A 19813-nucleotide genomic window follows, 5' to 3' on the forward strand; every position below is an offset into this window, starting at 1 on the left:
ACCTTCTTGAGCAACAGAAAACAACTCGGCACCCTCCTCTATATGACAGCCCTTCAAGTACTTGAACATGGTTATCATATCCCCTCTCAGTCTTCTCCTCTTCAGGCTAAACATACCCAGCTCCTTCAACCTTTCCTCATAGGACTTGGTCTCCAGACCCCTCACCATCTTTGTTGCCCTTCTCTGGACATGTTCCAGCTTGTCTACATCTTTCTTAAATTGTGGTGCCCAAAACTGAACACAGTACTCTATTTGAGGTCTAACCAGAGCAGAGTAAAGCGATACCATCACTTCGCGTGATCTGGACACTATATTTCTGTTGATGCAGCTCAAGACTGCATTTGCCTTTTTAGTTACAGCATCACACTGCTGACTCATGTTCAGTGTTTGGTCTACTAAGACCCCACGGCCCCTGCATTGTGGAGTTCTTCTTGTTTCATCCTGATGCAGAGCATACAGTTTTCTTTCTTTGTGGCTGTCAGGCTCAGTCTCAAAACATGTGCAGAAAAGAAAGGCCCTGGTCACTGTTAAAAGTGCACGTATGTATTGGAGCTTCACAACCCCCAGAATAAAGGCCAAACATCTGTAGCTCACATGTCTTCTCCATTCATGTATAAAGTGTGTGTGTGGGGTGGGATCTTAGCTTTACATCAAAGTGAGTTCATCAGTGAGTCAAACCTCATCCTTTTCCCATTCTTTGCTGCTTGAGGCACTCCCCCCCCCCCGCCGGGTGTCTTCTCTTCTGGTATTTGAAAGGGGTTGGGGAAGGCTGTGAAGCAGGTCGTGCTGTTCGAATGACAGGCTCTTAGAATGTTCCACTTACTGAGAAGTGAAGGTATCTTATTCAGCCAATCATTGAGTAAGCAGGACTCAACAACTTTACTTACTTTTAAAAAGCAAGTCTTTTTATTGATATACTTCTAGTAAAATATATGTCAATGCAGATTATCAAGTCTTTAACACTTCTATAAAAACTCATGTAAAAATACAAAGTATGTATTTCCATATATGCAGTAAATATATGCAATGTATGCAGTAAGAGCAAGCAAGTCTTACATACTATTCAGTTTCAAAATCCAACTTATAAAATATAACAGTCAAATTATTCTGATTCAGTTCAAAGTATCTAATTCACAAAGTCTAGAGTAAAATATTTAATCCATACATACCATTCAGCCTTTTCTGAGAGCCTTCTGAGGAAGGTTCTGATTCTCTGAGCTTATTGGGGCTGTATTTATACTGTTTCTAGACTAATTAAGAGTAAAGAGAAATCTTTTATCCCCTCTTTCTTATCCATCAAGAGGGACACCTTTTATTCCCTCTATCAGATATCAGGAGCAGTGCAGAAATGGCTTAGTAGCAGCTGCTCATGTCCTTATGTCCATATATGGACTTCCTTTCCTTTCAGTCCACTTAGCTTAAAGTATAAACACTTATTTCTGATCTTCATGGTCATGTTACATACTTAATTTTTATACCATCCTCTTCGTTAGGACAATACGCATTAAATGAGACCATTTAGAAATCTGTAGCACAATATTTAACTGTATAACTCATAAAACACAATTATTGTTTACATTTGTCACTTTATAAACATCTGGTTTACAGAAAGCAAGAAAGCACATTATCTATATCTTTGAGAGAACTTTAATGTGTTTTGAGCTATAAAAAGCATAGTTTAACCTATTAATGCACTCTTAGCACATTAAGATATCTTGAGACGGGCAAAAGTGTTCTGCTTGTGAGATTCTGACATCTGGCAGCTGAGTCAGAAAGGTGATTTTAGTCACATCTTATTGATGGATAAGGAAAGTGCTCTTTTCTTCCCCTTCAAGGATAAGATTAGGGTAACTTAGTTAGTTCTTGATAGAGCTGACCTTGAGAGAATTCAGTCAGTCTGTTCTAAGGACATTTGCATTACACATGCATTTCATTATACAAGCCTCTGTAGCTTGTGATTAGTTTGCATGTTATATTCAAGCTTTACATGCGGAATTAATTCTGCACATGTTCACAAAATACCATATATATGTCAGAGACCGTGACAGCTGGATATTAGGCCTCAAGGAGGAAAGGGCAGTTTCGGCTCACTGCGGTGTGATTTTCACCGTCCAGTCTAATTCAGGGACTGAACTTCATACCTTTATCTTGGGTTAAGTGAGAAGAGTCATTTTCCTAGATCTTATTTCCAGCTTTCAAGGTTGCAAATTTAGTTTAAGTTTGTTTTTCAAGCAAACTTTGGTGTGTGGAGCCAGCGTGGTGTAGTGGTTAAGAGTGGTGGACTCAGATCTGGAGAACTGGGTTTGATTCCCCACTCCTCCACATGAGCGGTGGAGGCTAACCTGGTGAACTGGATTTGTTTCCCCACTCCTACACACAAAGCCAGCTGGCTGACCTTGGGCTAGTCACAGCTCTTTCAGCCCCACCTGCCTCACAGGGTGTTTGTTGTGGGGAGGAGAATGGAAGGTGACTGTAAACTGGTTTGATTCTTCCTTAAGTGGTAGAGAAAGTCGGCATATAAAAACCAACTCTTCTTCTTCGTGTGTGTGTGTGTGAATTAGCCAGGAAGGTAGAAACAGCTAGCAAGAACATGTTGAATGAATCAGTGCAGGGAATTATTGAGGATTTATTGGTGGGAGTAGATGAGTTTGTGCAGGCACTTTGTGGCTTGGCGGCATTTTGCAAGGTGACCTCTGAATACCATGGATGTTGGTAGTTATCATTTATTGGATACGCCTCACTTTAAAGTCAGAGCGACCCAGACAGCGCTCCTATGTAGATTCAAGATTATGCCTGTGAGCGTTCTCTATTCCAAGTTGCTTTTTTGTATAAGAAAGCTCCTCTATTCAGATTTCCCTAGGGCCTTGCCTGTGTCAGCACTTTTAATATGCAAAAGAAAACTCTGCAGATGTGCTTTTCTTAAAGCTTTGTTAAATAAATATCTTCCAAGAACTCAGAAACGAAACATTCACAGACAAATGTCACTTTGGTTGTACAGTGACTGTTCAGACTTTTTATTTGAATTGGCAGAGAGTTGGATAAATATGATTAGATTTCAAGCCTTTCCAAATCATTAATCAAGGCCTTCTTGTTTGTTTGCCTTTCGATTGTGAAACAGAGCCCTAATTGCTATGGAAAGAGGGAAAAAAACAAACCCTTTTAATCTCCTCTATTCTCTTGAACAATAAGGAGAGACCTGGGCCACGAGCTTTTCAAACACCATTTCTGCAGCTCAGTAGCCATGATTTATTTTACTAAGGTATTTTTGGACTGAAGACATAGTTTGCTGTAAACATGCCAATCTGTTTGAGTAATGGTAACAGTGACTGAGCATGGATATATCAGCACAGATACAGAGCAAAACCGTATGTGATGAAGGGGTCATTTTATTCTTCAGGCTCATGATTTACACTAGGACTTTGTTTTTCTCCTGAAATTTGAGATGGATGGGAGAGGATATGGGAAATATGCTGGGTATTTTTGTGGTTAGATCAGCCTCTGATGGGGGAGTTGTTAAATGGAGGAGTTTTTTTGCCCATAAACACTGTGAGTAGATGGACTAAATTTATTGTCCTTTTCCAGGCATCTAACCAGCATATTTATCAGCCTGTGGGTAAACCAGGTAAGCCATAAGCAGATTGCTTGACTTGAACTCTTGTCTCTCCCCTTTTTCTCCATTAAAAAAAATGCATTAGAGGCTGAAGAGGTAAGCCACATTTTTCCAGGATGAATCGGGAGAAGTCCTGTGTGCTCAAGGGATCTCTAGCTCCTGAGCAAGGAGTCCAATAGAACCTCCTCAGTTCTTGCCTTGCTTGAACTTTCTAGGGGTGTCTCGGTGCTTGTCCAAAACCAGGCAAAGGCATCCAGTTTGAGGTCTCTGGGGTGCTTTTGATTCACGTCAGGTGACCATTTTGACATTGCTTATTACAGCAATACCAGGCTTATTGCTGGGTGGTGAATGCAACGGTTGCTGGCTGGCGAAAATGCCCTTTCCCTGTAACAGAGGCTTAATGAGATGTTATCGACCAAGTGAGGTTATTTACCTCCATGCCCTGAAAAGCTTCCCCAGCCCATTTCCACACATTTAAAGCTCAGTTAAAGGAACAGGACATTTTACGTCCTGTGTGGGCATTCAGATGTCACGCAAACACCGGTTTGGGTATTTGACAAGAATCAGGATTTGCACATTGGCTTGGATTAACAAACAATCCACAGTTTGTTAAACTGCCCCTCTTTGGATGCCACAAAAAGCTGATTCCTGACACCAATATCATTCATGGAGTCAAAAAACAACAAGTCAAGCTCACTGATAAAGAATGTCTTGATGAGATATATTCAGTACCACCACCTAAACATTCCTGATTTTTTTAAGGTTCATAGAATCATAGAGTTGGAAGGTACCACCAGGGTCATCTAGTCCAACCCCCTACACAATGCAGGAAATTCACAACTACCTCCCCCCCACAGCCCCAGTGACCCCTACTCCATGCCCAGAAGATGGCCAAGACGCCCTCCCTCTCATCATCTGCTTAAGGTCATAGAATCAGCATTGCTGACAGATGGCCATGTAGCCTCTTCTTAAAAACCTCCAGGGAAGGAGCACTTACCACCTCTCGAGAAAGCCTGTTCCACTGAGGAACCACTCTAACTGTTAGAAAATTCTTCCTAATGTCTAGATCACTGGTTCCCAACCAGGGGTCCATGGACCCCCAGGGGTCCGCGAGAACTAAATTAAGGTGCACGAAACAAAGTTATAAACCCATAATACATTAATATTTTCAATTAAAAGTTCTCTATTATAAAAATATATATTCAAATTTTATTCTAAGTTTAATGTTTAACTAACAGTTATGATTAAAGTTTATTTTCAAATTCTCGGAATTTTTATTTTGAACCTTGGGGTCCCTGCACCGAACAAAAAAGTCCTAGTGGTCCCTGGTCAAAAAAAGGTTGGGAACCACTGGTCTAGATGGAAACTCTTTTGATTTAATTTCAACCTGTTAGGTCTGGTCCGACCTTCTGGGGCAACAGAAAACAACTCGGCATTATCCCTCCGTATGTTATGTGTGGAGGCCCTAAAGAGGGCTGAGCATTCTAACTCCACAATTCTGTGATGAAATGAAACTAACAAAACGGTAGGGGTTTCCCCCCCCTTTATCGTTACATATTGTTTTTTCCCCTTCTACTAGATCACTCCGCACCACCAAAGAAACCGCCTCGCCCGGGAGCTCCCAGCCATTTGGGTAGCATTGCCAGCCTCAACAGCCCTGTCGACAGCTACAACGAGGGGGTGAAGGTATATTCTTATTGCTGCCCCAAGTGCCCGTTGTTTGGCTACCCATCAATGAGTTGTTAAGTGACGTTATTGTCACAAACAGAAAGCCTACCAAAACCCAACTTGGCCAATCAGGGCAGATGTGTTTAGGACAGAGATACTTCCGTAACTCAAGGCAGCTGGAGAAAGGAAATTACCTCCCTGTGTCAGATTCATTTCTCCACAGCCCTACATGTGCATGATCTGAGCAAGGCTGTCAAAGATAAGACATTTGGGGGGACTTTGATTCATAGGGTCGCCATGAGTCGGAGGTGACTTGATGGCACTTAACACACACACAGGATGTGCATTCTCTGTAGAGAAGGCCATGCAATTCAACTGCAAGCTCAGGGTCAAACACGCGGTCTTTAAGTTGAGGTCAAGTGCCCCAAACTCTTGGCCTACACATTTTTGACATGGAATAAGACCTCATGTTGGAACATAGATAATGCTTCTTAAAGATGCTTAGCCAGTTTTTAATGATACCCTTCCAGGTCATACATCCAGACTTGATACATTTTTGGATCACGATGACGTGTGGCAAAACAGTAATTTCAGTCAGCAAAGATTTGGTTGTCCGTATAGAAGCCCAAATGTTGTTTGTATTGAGCTGTTGTGTAATTAACAGAGTTTGGAGCCAATTAAATGCCTGCTCAGTTGAGAAGTCAGTTATTCAATATTAAACCTTGAACACTGTCAAGGAAACAGCGGAAACTTTTAGTCTGCATACCACTGCTGTCTCCACTTTTTTCTGGAGAGCAGAGAACACCCCCCTTCAAGTAATTTATTTGCTTCAGTTTCCAAGAAGCCTCATCATCTCATCCTGAAGTCCGGCTCATTGCAACTTATGATGTAATTATAACCAACTGAGCCCTTCCTTTCAGTGGGATGTGGCTATACTGTTTTAACCAATCTCCAGAAGGCCTTCAGTGAGGGGGTCCATTCCAATCTCCAAGCTGCAGTTTTGCTTTGATTCATAGAATCATAGAGTTGAAAGGGTCCATACAGGCCATCTAGTTCAACCCCCTGCTCAATTCAGGTTCAGCCTAAAGCATCCCTGTATGTCCAACCACTGCTTGAAGACTGCCAGAGAGGAGGAGTTCACCACCTTCCTAGGCAGCTGATTCCACTGCTGAACTACTCTCACTGTAAAAATGTTTTTCCTAATATCCACCTGGTACCTTTCTGCCCTAATTTAAACCTATTATTATGAGTCCTATTCTCTACTGCCAACAGGGACACCTCCCTGCCCCTCCTCTAAGTGCCAGCCATTCAAATACTTAAAGAGAACAATCGTATCCCCCTTCCAACCTTTTCTTCTCCAGACTGAACATCTCCTAAGTCCCTCAGCCTTTCCTCGTAGGGCTTTGTCTCCAGGTCCCTTACCTTCGCTGTCTGATGTTTGGGCTCATAGCAGAAATGAACGCGGTCAGCTGTGTTGTCTGTTTCTCTTAGCTGTGCTCAGAGAAACTTAGCTGTGCTCTTTTGGAGTTTATATTTCAAAAACCTTCAGGAGTGCCAGTCTGAGAATATGTGATCTTAGCCTCTTTTCCCACCCTTATCTTGAAGAGGGCAGTCGAGCAGCTGTGCTCGACTTGTGCTGAGAAGCATCATAGCAGAGAGCAGAGCAGTTTTGTGCTCAGGCCCCAGTCCCTGATCCCGTGGGCTACTTTAGGGAATCTGGAGATCTCTGAGATGCCCAGGGGCATTCCCTGCCCAGTGTCCTGGAGTGCCGGTGTGTGGGGAGAGCAAGCCAAAAGTCCACTAATTGTGCCGCTCTTTGAATCTTGGCCTTTGTAGCTGATAAGTCTCTAAATGGGATTTGTTTATGCTTCTAGAATCCAGCTTTCAACCTTTGTTCAATAGCTTTGGGAGTTGGTTTGTGTTTCTTGAAAATTGCCTAGAAGCCGAGGCCCAAATTACATGTGGATTTGTTAATGGGATGCAAAAATTGAACATGTTCTCTGCAGGGTTCTCCACACCCATTTTGGGTTCTCTGCACCCATTTTGCCATTCATCTGCCAGGCTTTCAGTGGGAGTGGCCAGTGGCAGATGAATGGCAAAATGGGTGCTTATTCTACTTCTCCATGGGCTGTATCCAGCATTCCTTTTTTTCCTCCCAGTGCAGGACATCTTTGACACTTTTTTTCATCAAGGAGGTCTAATCAGTGGCTACTCGGTATGCTGACTAAAGGGAGCCTCCACATTCAGAAGCAGTAAACCCTTGAAGGCCAGTCCTGGGAGGCAACATCAGGGGAAGGCCCCACCCACTGTGCCCTGTTGTTGGACCTCCAGAGGAACTGGTTGGCCACTGGGTGTGACAGGATGCTGGACTAGATGGACCACTGGCCTGATTCAACAGGGCTCTTCTTCTGTTCTTATGACACACCGTTTTCATTGTCCTGCTGAGCCGCTCGTGGTGTGCTAAGTATTGGCTCTTGCTGATTGTGTTTGGATTTTTAGCCTACCTCGACCCAATTGCTGACATTGGGTATCACCTTTTTTGTCCTGAAAATGTGGAAATTCAGTTCCTCTTGATCCCCAGGTTGGCTTAAACTTGGGTTCTTACCGCAGCCACAGATTTGAAAATGCTTGGAATCTGGCTTTGGCAAATCTCCAGTAGAAAAGAGCACTGTCTTTTTTATACTCCTTGCAGCCATGAAAATGGGGATGGGGAAGTACCCTTGTTGTGGAAACTCGCACAACAAATTAGTGTGGAATGTTTGATTGTCTAGTTGGGTTACATTAAATGTGCATCTTTTAGGTATGTAAATAAGTCATGCCTCTTCCTTTCTTCTTGCAAAAGCAAAGACATATGTGTGCAGCTAGTCCAGAGACAGTTTATTCATGTTCCAACAATTTGCTAAAAGTAAAATACATACATACATACATACATACATACATACATACATACATACATACATAAAGGGGAGGTTGGAACTCAGGTAAACATGTATTGACTAAAAGAGAACTTTGGTGGGGAAAAAGTAATTGAACATAAAATCTGTTTTAAAAATTGATTGCATGAAATCATGGAGGGATAAGTCTACAGGGGCAATTACTCAGAACTCTGTGTTCGCCCTCCGTATCTGTGGTTCTGTGCTTCCCTTTTGCTTACCGGATGTTGGGACCAAACGGGGTGACTGTTGCCACGGCGACCCGCTTGCCAGGTTCCCAGGGGCATCTGTCCAGGCCCTAGCTTAGCCGGCAGCCAGTTCCAGCAAAAAACTCTCTTCTCATTCAAGGGCAGCTGGAACAAGTTTTTCCAAATTTAGTTTCTCAGGAAAACTAGACCAGCCTGGCTTTTCCCAAGAGTCCTGTTCCCGTTTAGTGATCACAACGGAGATTCTTGGTTAAGTGAAATCTATTTTAGCTCTTTCCGGGGTGGGGGTGGGGGAAGCAACCTAAAGTGGAGACCCAATTTATTCCCATCAGTGGAATTAAAAACCAAGAGGGCCTGGCAAAATGGATGCAATGCTCTTCTCTTCTCTGAGAGCCACATGGTGTCGTGGTTAAGAGCGGTGGCTTGGAGTGAAGGACTCTTATCTGGAGAACCAGTTTGATTCCCCACTCCTTCACATGACCAGGGCAGGCTAATCTGATGAACTGGATTCGTTTCCCCACTCCTATACATGGGAGGGGCTGTGGCTCAGTGGTAGAGCATCTGCTTGGCATGAAAAAGGTCCCAGGCGCAATCCCCAGCATCTCCAGTTAAAGGGACTAAGCAGATAGGTGATGTGAAAGACCTCTGCCTGAGACCCTGGAGAGCCGCTGCCAGTCTGAGTAGACAATACTGACTTTGATGGACCAGGGGTCTGATTCAGTATAAGGCAGCTTCATGTGTTCAAGCCAGCTGGGTGACCTGGGGCTAGTGACACTCTCTCAGCCCCACCTACCTCACCGGGTGTCTGTTGTGGGGAGGGGAAGGGAAGATTATTGTAAGCCGGTTTGATTCTTTCTTAAGTGGTAGAGAAAGTCGGCATATAAAAACCAACTCTTCTTCTTCTCTCTCAAAACTGGCTGAGATTGTCTCTTGTGTTGAGAAGCCATCCGAAGTGGGCGTGACTGGCTGCACTGCAGAAATATTGTTTCGTTTGTAAGCAGTGCCGAAGTCTTTCAAGCTGTCAGCCCTCTGACTTTTTTTTAAAAGGATGATTTGCTGATCTTGGGGTTTTCAGTTACAGTTGCTGTGTAAACGTGTCAAGGCAGGGGAGGGGGAAGAGGCTGTAGGAATCCCCCTTATATCAAAATGGGGAAAAGACTACTAGGACAGTTCTCTCCCCCCCCCCCCCAATTTGCTGTATTCTCAACTGATAGGGGAATATTAGCAGCGGCTTTCTTTTGGGAGAGGCTGGATTGTGTGTGTGTGTGTGTGTGTGTGTCATCTTCTCTCGCAGTCTTTGATCCTGCAGTGGGTTTTCCTGGCCTCTCTTGGGAAGCCACTGAACCATGTGTTTTAATAGAACGTGGCTTTGTTGGAACCTGCCAAGCTAAATAGAAAGCTCTGCCGAAGACTTTGAGGCTTTACAGAAGTAATCGGTTGTGGGCTGAACCTAGTTATCCCCATGTTTGCAAGGAGAAGCAGAAACGGCAAGACTCAAACTTCTGAATCCTGGAAGAATCTGGAGCTGGATGGATTTTTTTTTTTTACTTGAGGGTCAGCCAATTGAGCCACAGATGACCCTGGCTATTGACTTTGTGGTAGAGCAGGCTCAGTATTGGCTTCAGAAATGGCAGCGAAGCATACAAAAAGCGAGCATCTCAAACCAGCCAGAAGAATTTTCCTGCCAGGGCTCTTGAATTTCAGCATAGAAACCAAGTGGGTTGTTGGTAATTGGCCCCCAAACCATCCTTCAGTTGAACTCTGCCAAGGGCCTGACCAGAAATCCTTACAAACCAAGAGCTGGGCAATTAGATGACTAAAGGATTCCTTCTGCTGAGCTCTTTCCCCCCTCCCATAAACCAAGAGACTTCGGTTTTCTCTGCCTGATCTCTTTGTGCTGCCAGTCGGGTGTGTGGGGCACGCGCGCAAGAGAGAGAAGCCCCCCCCCCCATGCTGTTCATGACTTTGCTTCTTTTCAGATGGCCTCGGCCCTGTGGCTGTTTGCATGCTCTCTCGTCCAGGGTGCATGGCACATAATTAACCCTTTCCCTCCAGGCCCCTGGGGCTCAGCCCTCTATGTCTGTGATGTGTGGGAGGGCAGGAGCTAACCCCACTGGGCAGAAATGGGTACCCATGCACTGCAGAGTGGATGCTCTTTTTTAACAGGTCTCTCTTGCCGCGACTCATATTTTGGAAGTTCCCCTCCTCTGGCTGCATTCATTAATATTTGTTTTTCTTTTTTGTTTTTTTCTCTTCTGGTAAATTTCTTTAACCTTCCTTCAAACTCTGCTCGACACTAGCCATGGCGGGTAAGCACTCTGCGTGTGCGTCTGTTTGTGTGTGGGTGTGTGTGTGTGGATGCCAGGGCTGTGGGTGGGTGGCTTTCGCTTTTCACAACCCGACTCTCTTTGCATGAGCTCGTGTTGCTGCAGCAATTATTTCAGGCCCGATCAATCAAAATTCCTGCTTACTCTACCCCTCTCCACAAGTGAGTGGCTGTTCTTGAAGTGTGTGTCTGTGTGTGGGAGGGTGTCATTGTGGCGGTGGTAGTCTATGCTGGCCCTAGCCGGGGTTGGGATATTGCGGACATTTCCACAGAGCCACAGTAAGGGGCATTAAATCTGAAGCCATTCTTACACTTCCAAAAGTACGCCAAGGAGTACCCACCTCACAGGGTTGTGGTGAGGATAAAACAGGAATCATAGAAAGGAATCATAGAGTTGGAAGGACCACCAGGGTCATCTAGTCGAACCCTCTGCACAATGCAGGAATTTCTCCCCCACACACCCTCAGTGACCCCCTACTCCATGCCCAGAAGATGAGGGGGAAAACCCTCCAGGATCCCTGGGCCAATCTGGCCTGGAGGAAAATTGCTTTGTGACCCCAAAGTGGCAATCAGCATAATTCTAGGCATGTGAGAAAGGGCCACCAGAGCCAAACATTGACACAACCCTTCCTGCCCAGCTTTCTCATAAACTCTGCATAAATTAGAGCAGTTTCTCAGTGGAACAGGCTTCCTCGGGAGGTGGTAAGCTCTCCTTCCTTGGAGGTTTTTAAGAAGAGGTTAGATGGCCATCTGTCAGCAATGCTGATTCTAGCAGATTATGAGAGGGAGGGCACCTTGGCCATCTTCTGGTTACTGGGTGTGTGTGTGGGGGGGAGGTAGTTCAGAATTTCCTGCATTGTGCAGGGGGTTGGACTAGATTACACTGGTTGTCCCTTCCAACTCTAATTCTATGATTCACAGAATCAGCATTGCTGACAGATGGGCATCTAGCCTCTGCTTAAAAACCTCCAAAGGAGGGCCCACCACCTCCTGAAGCCTTTTTCACTGAGGAACCGCTCTAACCATCAGGAAATTCTTCCTAATGTTTAGCCGGAAACTCTTGATTTAATTTCAGCTGCACAACGTCAGCTGCTTTGGACTCCCTATTGGGGAGAAAAGCTGAGGTATAAAGTAAGTAAATAAATAAATGAGAGAGATGCACACTTCTCGTTTGTGCCGTGTTTTCGGCCCTGATGCAAACATACCAAGACCACCTTTGTCTTCAGACTCTTAGGTAAAGAGAGGGCTGGTTTTTCCCTATCCCTGCAGGTGCCAGAATTGAACCAGCGACCTTTTTTCATACAAAACATGGCTTCTGCAAACTGCACTGTAGACCCCAAGAAGACACTGGTCCCAACACAAAAATGGCTCTCCTGATCAACAGCCACTGTAGGAGGGAAGAGCTGTTGATCAGGAGAGCCATTTTTGTGTTGGGATCACTGCAGGAAAAGCTCTACTCTGCAGGGCTACCATATGGCACGGAGGAGACGGCACAAACCAGGATGAGGGTTGTGAAGGAGGGGAGGGGGGAGGCGAGCAAAGGGGACCATACCACATTCTCTTCCCCTCCTTCTTTCTGTTATCACGACCATTGCTCAGCTGTGCTTCTACCAAGTCTGGATTCCTCATTTGCGAACTAAAGGGTAGGAATTATTATTTTTTAGCTTAAATTAAAGGCCAGATGCATTCAGGTGTATTTTGATTTGCGAAGCAGGGCTCCAAAAAAAATTGTGGTTGTTTTGTGTGAAGAAATACTCGCTGTTGCATTTCTCTTGAAAATCCTAGTGTGATTCTAAAACAATCAACAGCACTTGTGGGTTTTTTGTGTGTGTGTGTGTGTGAGTGCGTACCTTTCGGATATCTGGCCCTTACTGGTTGCAGGGAGGGGAACGAGGTTTCCAGCAAATGATGTTATCCTTACAAAAACAGGGCATGCTTTGAGCGGTGGAGAAAGGGAAACAGTGAGGAAGAGCTTAGATTGTCCTTGTATTTTTTGGGACATCGGGTGGTATTGGGCTCTCTGCCGGCACCCTTGCTAACACTTTAAAGATTACTGTCATAAATCTATAAGGGCTCACATGTAAAAAGATGGTAAAACTATAAAAAGGACTGAAGCGCAGTGAAAGCAAGACTGCAGTCCTCAAACCCCTTCCTCTGGAGCAGCGGTTCCCAAACTGTGCTCCACAGAGCACTTGGTGCTCCGCGAAACATCTAGTGCTCCGTGAAGAGACTGGAAAGAAAAATACTACTGTCATTCAGTTTAGCATATAGGTGCTAGGTGAAAATTAGTGCTCCGTGACAAATTTCTCTCCTGAAAAGTGCTCCATGACTCAAAACGTTTGGGAACCACTGCTCTGGGGAGTATTCTTATTGAATTTAGGTGGTTTGAAGATAACAGTCTAAATATCCAAGGTCCTGCAGAAATCCTGTGTTTAGAGCAGTAGAGGCCAGAGTTGCTGGTAGCTAAAGCTTTTTCTAAAAACAAAACAAAAAAAGTAGGCGGGCGCCATCTGCTGGAGGAATAAACCATCTCCTTCCTTTCAGATTCAGCCGCAAGAAATCAGCCCTCCTCCAACAGCCAACTTGGATCGGTCTAATGACAAGGTGTATGAGAACGTCACCGGCCTGGTGAAAGCGGTCATAGAAATGTCCAGCAAGATCCAGCCAGCTCCGCCAGAGGAGTACGTCCCCATGGTGAAGGTAAGAAAGACCCCACTGGAGAGCCAGCATGATGTAGTGGTTAGAGCATTGGCCCAGGATCCGGGAGACTCGGGTTCAAATCCCCACTTTAGTATGGAAGCCAGTCGCACACTCTCAGACTTAACCTACCTCACTGGGTTCTTATGAGGATAAAATAGAGGAGAGGAGAACGACGTAAGACACTTTGGATCCCTATTGGTGAGGAATGCTGGATATGAATGAATGAAAATTTTATTGTATGTAGCCATCGGCCATCACAATTAGCTAAAACAAATAAAATACAAATACAATACATTTGCAAGTAAAATATTGAATACATAATGGGATATACTAAAACATTTGAACTTAAAAGAAAAGAAGCTGCTCCTTCTGATACCACGTTAGACCTTATTTTCTTTACTGCAAGAGCAAACAAAGAGACTATAGATTCAGATTCATTTATTAATACCACAAATGCCATTAAAACGTTCATATCAGTTACAAAATTAAAATTGGAGAATATACAGTAACTAAAACTATGGGATATACAATTCATAGTTTATACAATTTAAACAGACCTCGAATTAATAAAAGATTCTCCATTTTAAGTTAAATTACCAAGCCCCGCCTTTGTCTGACGGATCTTATATATTGTGGCACAGAATTTAGCTACTTGCTTCACCCTCTGGTCCTGATTCTTCCCATAGGAGACTCCTCAGTCTCCTTTCCTTGGAGCTATCCTTTATTAGATTAAGGAGAGGGGAAATAAGAGACTCTATATGAAGCATATGAATCATAGAGTTGGAAGGGACCACTAGGGTCATCTAGTCCAACCCCCTGCACAATGCAGGAAGTTCACAACTACCTCCCCCCCACAAACCCCAGTGACCCCTACTCCATGCCCAGAAAATGGCCAAGATGCCCTCCCTCTCATCATCTGCCCAAGGTCATAGAATCAGCATTGCAGACAGATATGTGTCAATATCAGAAATATAATTGTCTCTGCATCCGAGTGTGCATTGATACCGGATAATATTCCTGCCAAAACTGTAGCCCCCGGGGCCTGCATACAATGGGCAAAACAGGATGTAATGAGGCAAGTCCTCCAGAGTTGTGGATCCACAAATACAGACACGTTGATCCCTTTGTGGTTGAGAGTAGTGCCCCGCCAATAAAGCTGTTGAGAAGGCGGTGTATAAGTAAAGCAAATGAAATAAAATATGTTTCACACAGCCTGGCTTTAGAAGGCCTATCTTGAAAAGTTCTGTAGCACTTAAGGAGAAGGCAGGAAGGTTGGTTCACAGGGCAGGGAGAGGTGGGACACGTGTGCATGCCTCGCCCCCCCCCCCCTTCACTTAGCATTAGTGAAGCCCTTTCACATGTCTGCTTGGATGGATGACACTGCTTTATACCGGGAGATAACATTGGTCCATCTAGCTCAGTGTTTTGTCACATCATGAGAAGACAAGACGTAACTGGAAAAGAGAAGAACGCTACAGGTAAAACTTATAAAAACCTGAAATTAGAATGCCTGAACTGTCCCTAGGAGCTCAGATGACTAAACTGACATTGGTCACATGAGAGGACAGGAGTCACTGGAAAAGACAATAATGCTAGGGAAAGATGGAGGCAGCAGGAAAAGAGGAAGACCCAGTGTGAGATTAATTGACTCTATAAAGGAAGCCATGGCCCTCTATTTGCAAGGCCTGACCAAAGCTGTTAATGACAGGACGTTTTGGAGGTCATTCATCTATAAGGTCGCCACAAGTCAGAAGCAACTTGAGGGCACTTAACACACCCCACAAATTAAACTAACACAGCAAGGAGCTGGCTGAATATGAACTTTTCTCTCAGTTGTGCTACATTTACGAGTAGGAAGGTTTTTTTTTTTTTTAATAGATTGCGAGCATTCAGAAATGGTGAAATGGGTCCTACCGCTCCACTCAGCTAAGTGCAGAACTTTTCTCTAACGCGGGGAGCCTTCCTCCCGAGGAAGGAAGAGCCTGCTTTGTATTGCCTCTGTCTGATGCTAATTAATCTTCCTTTGATTATTATTTTTTTCTAGGAGGTTGGTTTAGCACTAAGGACCCTATTGGCAACTGTAGATGAGACCATCCCTGTACTCCCGACAAGTACTCACAGGGAGGTAAGTGAATAATGCCATGATAATATATAGGGTCCTGTTGGAGAGCTGATTTCTATATGCCGTCTTTCTCTACCACTTAAGGGGGACTCAAACCGGCTTACAATTACCTTCCCCTCCCCACAACAGACACCCTGTGAGGTAGGTGGGGCTGAGAGGAGCTCTTAATAGAACTGTAACTTGCCCAAGGTCACCTAGCTGGCTTCATGTGTAGGAGTGGGGAAACAAACCCAGTTCACCAGATTAGCCTCCGCCATTCATGTGGAGGAGTGGGGAATCAAACCCGGTTCTCCAGATCAGACTCTACTGTTCTTAACCACTATACCATGCTGCACAGAGCAAGTAAGTGCTAATAGAACCCACTTCAAGAACCCACTTGAAGTTGGACACTTCAATTTTTTTGTACTGCTGAACTGTGACTTTTTCTCAGAGTACAGAATAACTGCTCTGATCTGGAAGGTCTGTTACATGAGCTCCCACTCTCCAAGGTGTGCGGGGCAGGACCTTACCAGAAGTGGCACCGCAAAGGGGGAGTTCCCTCACTCTTGGCCTACAAACAGCAAGAGAAAGCACTCATGCTGCAGAGAGCATGTTGGATGTGAATTCTGGCTTTTGTTTCTGCCCGGATTGTTCTGATTTACATGGGTTCAGCTGTTCTTTGTTCTATTTCATTTGCTTGCTTTTGTTTTTATTGCGTGATTTTGTAACTCTCCTCTTTAAAATGTTGTAATGCTACTTGGAGGCCATGGCTAAATGCAGGGTAATGTTTTTTAAATATGTGTTTTATGCTGCAGGATATGTGAATATCCTTTGAACAGAACAAGCTCTGGGTAGCTGCCTTACACTGAATCAGACCATTGGCTTATCAAAGTCAGTATTGTCTACTCAGACTCGCAGCAGCTGTCCAGGGTCAGAGGCGGAGGTCTTCCACATCACTCCTACTTGATCCTTTTAACTGGAGAAGCCAGAGATTGAACTTGGGACCCTCTGGACAGCAAGCTAATGTTCTGCCAGTGAGCCATGGCCATGGTGTTTGATGCTGAATTATTAACTGGCTGAACCCACCCTCAAGACAAAAAGTGAATTCTTTCCCTACCCCTGAAATAATAGGACCCGTGCATGGCTTTTAACTTGCTCAGGATGCGTTTACAATAAATTGCAGTGATTTGAATCAATACTCTGCTTTTTACACTTTCTTCGGACAAGTAGAAAATCTTCTTTTACTACATTTCAACTCAAAGTCTTGAGTACCTGAGCGCTCACATTGCAAGCGAGGGTGGGAGGAGGGAGAGGAACAGGTATTAATTCAGAGGCATTAAAGGGGGATATGAAGTACGTCTGCAAGTCACTGCTCCAAGGCCTGCTGAGAGCCAGCGTGGTGTAGTGGTTAAGAGCAGTGGTTTGGAGCGGTGGACTCTGAAGAACCGAGTTTGATTCCCATTCCTCCACATGAGCGGCGGAGGCTAATCTGCTGAACTGGATTTGGTGATTGTAAGCCAGTTTGAGTCTCCCTTAAGTGGTAGAAAAAGTTGGCATATAAAAACCAACTCTTCTGCTGCTGCTTCCAAGTGTCCCAGAAGTGAGAATGAAATGGTTTACAAAATAGGGACATCCTGTCTAATTACTTTTGAGATCTGCATCACACCTCTAGCTACCAGCTGTAAAGGGGGGGGGGATCACGTCACCATAAAAAATATATTGATGTGGCAGGTTTTGTGAACTATGGTTGTTTTCCTCAGAGTGCCTCCTTTCTTGGCTCTCCACACCGTCTTCCCTGACCTGGAATGGTTCAGGCTAGTCAGATCCTGGAAACTAAGCAGGGTCAGCCTTTGGGCGGGGGATAGCCAACACAGTCCAGGGTCACTCTGCAGAAGTAGGCCATGGCAAACCATCTCTTGCCTTAAAACCACCACAAGGTTGCCATAAGTCAGCTGTGACTTTGTTGGCACTTCTCACTACTGCCAGTGTGGAATCTTGGCTCTCATTTGTTTCTTACTCCTCAGTTGAGAGCCAGCATGGTGTAGTGGTTAAGAGTGGTGGTTTGGAGCAGTGGACACAAATCTGGTGAACCTGGTTTGATTCCCCACTCCTCCACATGAAGACTGCTGAGTGACCTTGGGCTCTTAGAGCTCTCTCAGCCCCACCTATCCCACAGGGTGTCTGTTGTGGGGAGGGGAAGGTAATTGTAAGCTGGTTTGATTCTTCCTTAAGTGGTAGAGAAAGTCGGTGTATAAAAACCAACTCTTCTTCTAACAGTTAGAGCGGTTCCTCAGCAGAACAGGCTTCCTCGGGAGGTAGTGAGCTCTCCATCCCCGGAGGTTTTTAAGCAGAGTCTAGATGGCCATCTGTCAGCAATGCTGATTCTATGTCCTTAGGCAGATCATGAGGAGGGCACCTTGGCCATCTTCTGGGCATGGAGTAGGGGTCACTGGGGGTGTGGGAGGAAGGTAGTTGTGAATTTCCTGCATTGTGCAGGGAGTGGGACTGGATGACCCTGGTGGTCCCTTCCAACTCTGATTCTGTTATTCTGTTGTGAAAGGTGAACAAGATCAAGCTCTGGGACTCTTCTTGTAAAGTGAGCTCTTGGGGGCGGAGGGGAGACAGACCCTTTGTGGATGGTCTGTTCTGGTTCTTTGTATGGCTGTTTTGTGTTAACCTTCAAACTCTTTATTTTTTCCTCCCCCAGATCGAGATGGCCCAGAAGCTCCTGAACTCTGACCTGGCCGAACTGATCAACAAGATGAAGCTGGCTCAGCAGTACGTCATGACCAGCCTGCAGCAGGAGTACAAAAAGCAGATGCTGACGGCCGCTCACGCTCTGGCCGTGGACGCCAAAAACCTGCTGGATGTTATTGACCAAGCCAGGCTAAAATCCATCGGCCAGTCCCGGCCCCACTAAAGGCAGAGGGTGGAGCCTGCATCGCTCGGTTTGAGAAGAGGCGCTCTCGCAAGGGAAGCAACCGTGAGCCTTCTGGCAGAAACGAGGGTGGTCTTTGCGTCGTCCCGGGTTTCAAGCAAACCCCCATCCTGCTTAACCGAATGGCACCTGTTGACTCTCTTTTCTCGTCCTACTTTTAAAGCAAGGGTTTGTTTTAAAATAATCCACAATGCCAAGTAAGGTCTGAGATCCGAAAACACTGCAATTTTCACAGAACTCTGTACAGACGGATGGAAACCAATTTTGCATCACATGGAATGTGAATCACTTAATTTTCTTTCTTTTTTTTAAAAAAAAGAAAAGTCTCAGATCTAGAACTATATCCAAGCTGCAGAACTGAGCAAGATATTGTGAAGAATTCTGGGAAACCTCAGGGCTGAGAATTCTTGCCTGCAATATATGTGGACTGTCCAGACTGGAATACTTTTTTTTATTAGAACACTTAATGCCACAAAATGCTAATCACAATTTACAGAAGAAAGATTTTAAAAAGCTATATTTTCAAAGCGTCAGTCATAGACTAAAAGTCCTCTTCATGTGTTTCCCTCCCCCATTTCATGTGGATGTGGACCATTGGATCAGAACCATAGCCATAGAAACAGAGAATTTGGTCTCTCTTCACCAGAATAACGTGCCAGTTTTTGTAGCAATGTTATTTTCCTTGGAAGCAAAAAAAACAAAAACAGAAAAGCTGCTTTGTACCAGAGCAACTGAAGAGCTGCATTTAGAAGGGAAAAAAAGTTCTGTAACCATACATGTTCCCCATTTTTATATAATTTATAAAGATTAAAGCCATGATGAATATTTTAAACCTACTGGAGTTGTTAAATCAGCCCTTGACATGCCTAAAGAAGAGAGGATTGTGGGCGGAAAGGTATGGATATTAGGAAAAATGTTTTTTTACATTAAATACCGCAGTGGAATTGGCTGCATAGGGAGGTGTTTCCCTCTCTGGCAGCCTTTGAGCGGTGGCTGGATGAATACTTGCCAGGGCTGTGCTAGGCTGATCCTGAAATGAGCAGGGGTTGGACTAGATGGCCTGCGTGACCCCTTCCAACTCTGATTCTAGAATAACAGGAAAAATGCAGGGCCTTGTTTGTATTTTTCTAGTTGCTTGAATGCTGTGTACACACCCTTTTTGGAGGTGGGGGGGGGAAATATAAAATATCCCAGCACGCCGGCTGGTCTGGAGGTTCCACCACACATGCTGAACAAGCAGCCTGTTTTGTTCAAAGTAAGGCCCATTCTCCTCTGCCATCATCAAGACAAGATTTGGAGGCATTAGCAACTCGGCAGGTCTGGTCACGGAC

At 44.8% G+C, this 19813-nt stretch overlaps 1 protein-coding gene across 8 annotated transcripts in view; it reads left to right on the top strand.

The window, feature by feature from the left end:
* PTK2 (protein tyrosine kinase 2) overlaps positions 1–18481 on the top strand; it is a 317569-nt gene extending 299088 nt beyond the window's left edge. For all 8 annotated transcript variants that reach the window (XM_056854175.1, XM_056854178.1, XM_056854176.1 and 5 more), the window contains 5 exons: positions 3583–3622; positions 5190–5296; positions 13288–13443; positions 15488–15568; positions 18252–18481. In XM_056854175.1, coding sequence (XP_056710153.1) covers positions 3583–3622; positions 5190–5296; positions 13288–13443; positions 15488–15568; positions 18252–18464 — 597 coding nt within the window. In that variant the 3' untranslated portion in view covers positions 18465–18481. The remainder of the gene's footprint in view (positions 1–3582; positions 3623–5189; positions 5297–13287; positions 13444–15487; positions 15569–18251) is intronic.
* Positions 18482–19813: the final 1332 nt, after the last annotated feature.

The sequence above is a fragment of the Euleptes europaea genome, chromosome 8, assembly GCF_029931775.1.
Source record: "Euleptes europaea isolate rEulEur1 chromosome 8, rEulEur1.hap1, whole genome shotgun sequence".
In the NCBI taxonomy this organism is placed as follows: Eukaryota; Metazoa; Chordata; class Lepidosauria; order Squamata; family Sphaerodactylidae; genus Euleptes; species Euleptes europaea.